The 1,179-nt window shown below is 37.8% G+C and overlaps 1 protein-coding gene across 1 annotated transcript; it reads left to right on the forward strand.

Annotated features, from left to right (window-relative positions):
- Nucleotides 1–254: 254 nt before the first annotated feature.
- BDCG_16959 (uncharacterized protein) lies at nt 255–551 on the forward strand (the record flags this gene model as incomplete). Its single annotated transcript, XM_045426139.1, has 1 exon — nt 255–551. The coding sequence occupies one exon, from the start codon at nt 255–257 to the stop codon at nt 549–551; it is 297 nt and encodes a 98-aa protein (XP_045280922.1).
- Nucleotides 552–1,179: the final 628 nt, after the last annotated feature.

A 1,179-nucleotide genomic window follows, 5' to 3' on the forward strand; every position in this document is an offset into this window, starting at 1 on the left:
TGTGATCAGATATCTCTCATAAAGCTGTGTCTGCTCTTTCAGTTGTACTGAAGTATTCAGCCTGAAAATAATGAGAATATGAAGAGAGAACTCATCTGCTCAGATCAACTTCTGTCATAAATTCATAGCATTCACATTGCCTTGATTACCTGGATTTTGTGAGTACTCAGAGACTTATCTCTCATTGACAATGAGATTGCGGAAATGTGCCGCGGCGCGAGGATCATTGATAGAGAACCTAGGCATATTTGCATATGCCTGGTCAGAGATTGTGTGGGCAGAGAGAAGATGATCATAGACTCACAGGGCTGCAGGAGACACTGGCAACATCAGAAGCTTTACAAGAACTGTCAGCTAGAATCTGTAAGGAATTACTTATGAGAAGACTTACAGCAAAGAAGAGAACTGTGCTGCTTAAAGCCAGGAGCTGGCCTGAGAAAGAGATGAGATGGGCTGCTGATCTGAAGATCAGATGCAGTGACAGAGCTGAAGAGAATGAAGATACAGTTGTGAATGATAGCACCCCTGCTTCACCAGCTGGCAAAAAGTGATCAGAGAAGTCACAGAGACACTCATGAGAAGCTCAGCAGCAGCCAGACATTGTTTATAAAGATATTGAAATTGAAAAAATTTTTATTCTTGAGAAGTTCTTGAATCAATATGTGAATATTGTCAGAAACACTCTTTCTCTATCATCTGAATGAAAACACTTCACAGATGAATGAGAATACTCACAGTTTATGAAAATAAGAGCTGTTATAGAAAAAGAGAAAAGAAGATGAGATTTCACAGACAGATCTGAGATATTTATACTACTCTAGAGAGATTTGCTTACACTGTGAGTGATTCTGTGAAACAGTCAGATCACTCTAGTAAACAAGAGTGATTGTGAATCACAGGCCTGAATCTTTCTATATGACTATAAAGAGTGATTACAGACTATGAATATCTTGATTCTACAATTCTACAGAGTTAATGAAAGAATAGAAAATTCCTCACAATTCTACAGTGTCAAAGAGCAATGATTTATGAGAATGAATGAAAGATCAACTCATGAATGTTTCTCTTTGATAAGAGTGATCTCATAGAGAGTGATTCACCTGTGAGATGAATCTGTGTGATGATCACACAAGAATCTCATGAAAATGATTGAGAGTCAACTGAAACTCTTCTGTATGA

The sequence above is a fragment of the Blastomyces dermatitidis genome (assembly GCF_000003525.1).
Source record: "Blastomyces dermatitidis ER-3 genomic scaffold supercont1.4, whole genome shotgun sequence".
Classification (NCBI taxonomy): domain Eukaryota; kingdom Fungi; phylum Ascomycota; class Eurotiomycetes; order Onygenales; family Ajellomycetaceae; genus Blastomyces; species Blastomyces dermatitidis.